At 47.9% G+C, this 2,604-nt stretch overlaps 1 protein-coding gene across 1 annotated transcript; it reads right to left on the bottom strand.

The window, feature by feature from the left end:
* Positions 1 to 1,441: 1,441 nt before the first annotated feature.
* LOC112280386 (uncharacterized) lies at positions 1,442 to 2,604 on the bottom strand. The gene has a single exon (XM_024515833.3). The coding sequence runs from the start codon at positions 2,326 to 2,328 to the stop codon at positions 1,714 to 1,716; it is 615 nt and encodes a 204-aa protein (XP_024371601.1). The 5' UTR covers positions 2,329 to 2,604; the 3' UTR covers positions 1,442 to 1,713.

Genomic DNA, 2,604 nt, shown 5'->3' with positions numbered 1-2,604 from the left:
CCAACATGAAGCTCTTTTTTCAAGTAATTTCTAACTTTATATGCAATTTTCTTGCCATCTCTAGTGATTTCTCTCACACAAGTTCTTTGATCAAGTATACTACACATTCTTGATTTGCCACCAAAATTATGATTTATATCACTCAAATCAATCAAATGTTATTCACAAAATTATGCAACCCAATTTTGAAATACATGTAAGTCTCTAACAACATTTCTAGTACTCTCACCCCTCTTCAACTTTTGTAAAACTGCCACTTCTATTAACTTCCTATCAATAATAGAGAGATACCTCAATGAAACCATTTTGCTCAATTTGCATAGGTAATGTGCAATGATAATAGATACAATTATATGTATGAAGGCCAAGAACATGCCCATGCTCTCAATTACACTCAAAAAACCACTTTTGCATGTTAGATTTGTAGCTCAGATTGCATTATGTCATTGTAATCCAAATGTGAGCGAAATTGAGTTTTAGAAGTAATTCATTTTAGTCAACATCTTTCTGGACTTGTAATTTGGTAGCCACATTATTTACTTAAAATAGAACTTGAATCACCAACTGATTTGGCTATTATTGCAAAAAATTACAAAGCATGGATGGCTAATAGTAGAGTTACTGATTTCATATTCAGTTTTGGCAGTCACTGTACGTGTCAAGAGATGGGAGGTCGAGTTCCTGCTCCTCCATTTCCTGGGTTTTGCAACTTTCCACGTACCACTTGCTGGGTTTGATTGGAGACGTCGCTGGTATCATCGTAGATCTTTTAACATGTTGTTCCATTGGCCAAAACAGAAACCTATTCTTGACTGTACGTGACACAGTTCCAACAAGAAATGTATTTCAAACCCCAAAAACTCCTCCAAGACAGTTCCATCAAAATGCGACTCGTTGGTTTCTAAAATGTGAGCAACCTCCACGCACAAAATTACAAGGGAAACTTCATCTCCACTTGACATAAACCTCCATCCTAAAACTCAATTTGCCAGCTGTGACTAAAGTTACAATCTTTCCCACAAAATACAACCACGCCTAACCAAATCATTCAAGAGTGGGGAGCACAATCGTGCCTCGCCGTGCAACCTCACATTATTAAATGCTTTCCACCAGGGAGCAGCATCTTGTTGCCTGTTTGTGTAGCAGATTGGCTGTGCGTAACCGAGCGCGCCCGTCCCTTCCCAGATCCTCAACACGAAGCGAGAGCCTCGTTGCGCACAGAATTCAGACCATGACACAAACCGAGTAAAGTCGGGGTCGCCGATCGCACGATTCCGAAGCTAAACTGCAACATCACTAGGATTTTGCAAGATTTCCAAAATCGGCTCACAGGAAGCATATCCAGCGCCTACAGCACAAATCACACACATTCTTCACATCGCAAGACTCCGGGAATCACCTCCCGACACCACAGCAGTTCCACATTTGTCGACTCAAGCCATGTTTTCAATCCAGCCAGTCTTTGGCCAACTTCGATTATCGGACTCGGTTTGTACACTCAAATGTGCGTCACACAGTTCTCGGAACCAAGCTTGTCCAGGTTCTGTGCGCACGGCACCCGCAATCTAAATCCCCAAAGGGATCGGTAATTTCCGGAGAAAGTCTAGTTTCTAGCCTAAATTCGCTCGTCGCCGTTCGCAACCTTGTGCGGCCCCAATGTGGAACCCCATTCTGATCTCACTGTACAAAATTTGCAAAACTGGCAGTTGCCCCTCACCATTCCCTCTCTACGCGTGTTGCAATCGTCGGGTTCGGCACGCTCATGTAATGCGTCCGGGCGGTGTCTCTGTACGCCGGGCACAAGCTCCGAGAGTATGGCTCGCTCCTCGAGCCGACGTAGCTGCGGTCGGTGTGCGACCTCTGCTCTCTCACGTTGTATTGGACGTACTCCCTGCGACCCCTGTCTTCGAATTGGCCTCGGTGTGATCTCTGGCACGAGGACTCCTCGTATCTGTGCTGCTTGTTGCGAGAGCAGAATGTGACGCAGTCTTCGGCCCGCTTCAATCTATTCAGGGCTTCTGCAGGCTCCAAGTACCCCGTCACGGTCACCCTCTGCACGCCGGGGTCGCAAACCACGTCTTGGACGCCCCGCACCGCATACAGAGCGTCTCGCACCTGGTCTTCGCACCCAGCGCAGCACATTGGCGCCATCAGGTCAAATCTGCGCAATCCCGATCGACCACGACTGGTGCGGGACAATTCGGGCATGGCCGGTTGCGGGGTGTACGAGTGCGACCCCCAGCTTGTGGAGCTTCTTTGCCGCCCATAGTGGACCAAGTAGACGGGCTCGCTCTCACCGTAGAACAACTCTTGCATGGATATTGCCATTGTGCGAACCAACCGACGACTGTCGATCGCGACGACTACACGGGCCCTGGCTCGGAGGCGTTGAGAAGAATTTCGAAGTCCAGCGGTTGGTTGCTTCGCCGAGGGACATAGCGAGGGGCCTGCACAGAGATGCACTTGGCAATCGGCGTGGAGAAGCAAAAGGCCCGGCGAAGCATGATAAATAGTAGGAGATGGATGGAAGGAAGGGGAAAGGCAGGCGAGGCAACTTGCAAGTGGAGTGAGGGCGCCACCGTGTGAGTGATGGTGCCATCCATC

Source organism: Physcomitrium patens, chromosome 3 (genome assembly GCF_059467195.1).
Source record: "Physcomitrium patens ecotype Gransden chromosome 3, ASM5946719v1, whole genome shotgun sequence".
NCBI lineage: Eukaryota > Viridiplantae > Streptophyta > Bryopsida > Funariales > Funariaceae > Physcomitrium > Physcomitrium patens.
The sequence above is the reverse complement of the archived record's forward strand: the minus strand, read 5'-3'. Positions and strand labels throughout refer to the sequence as shown.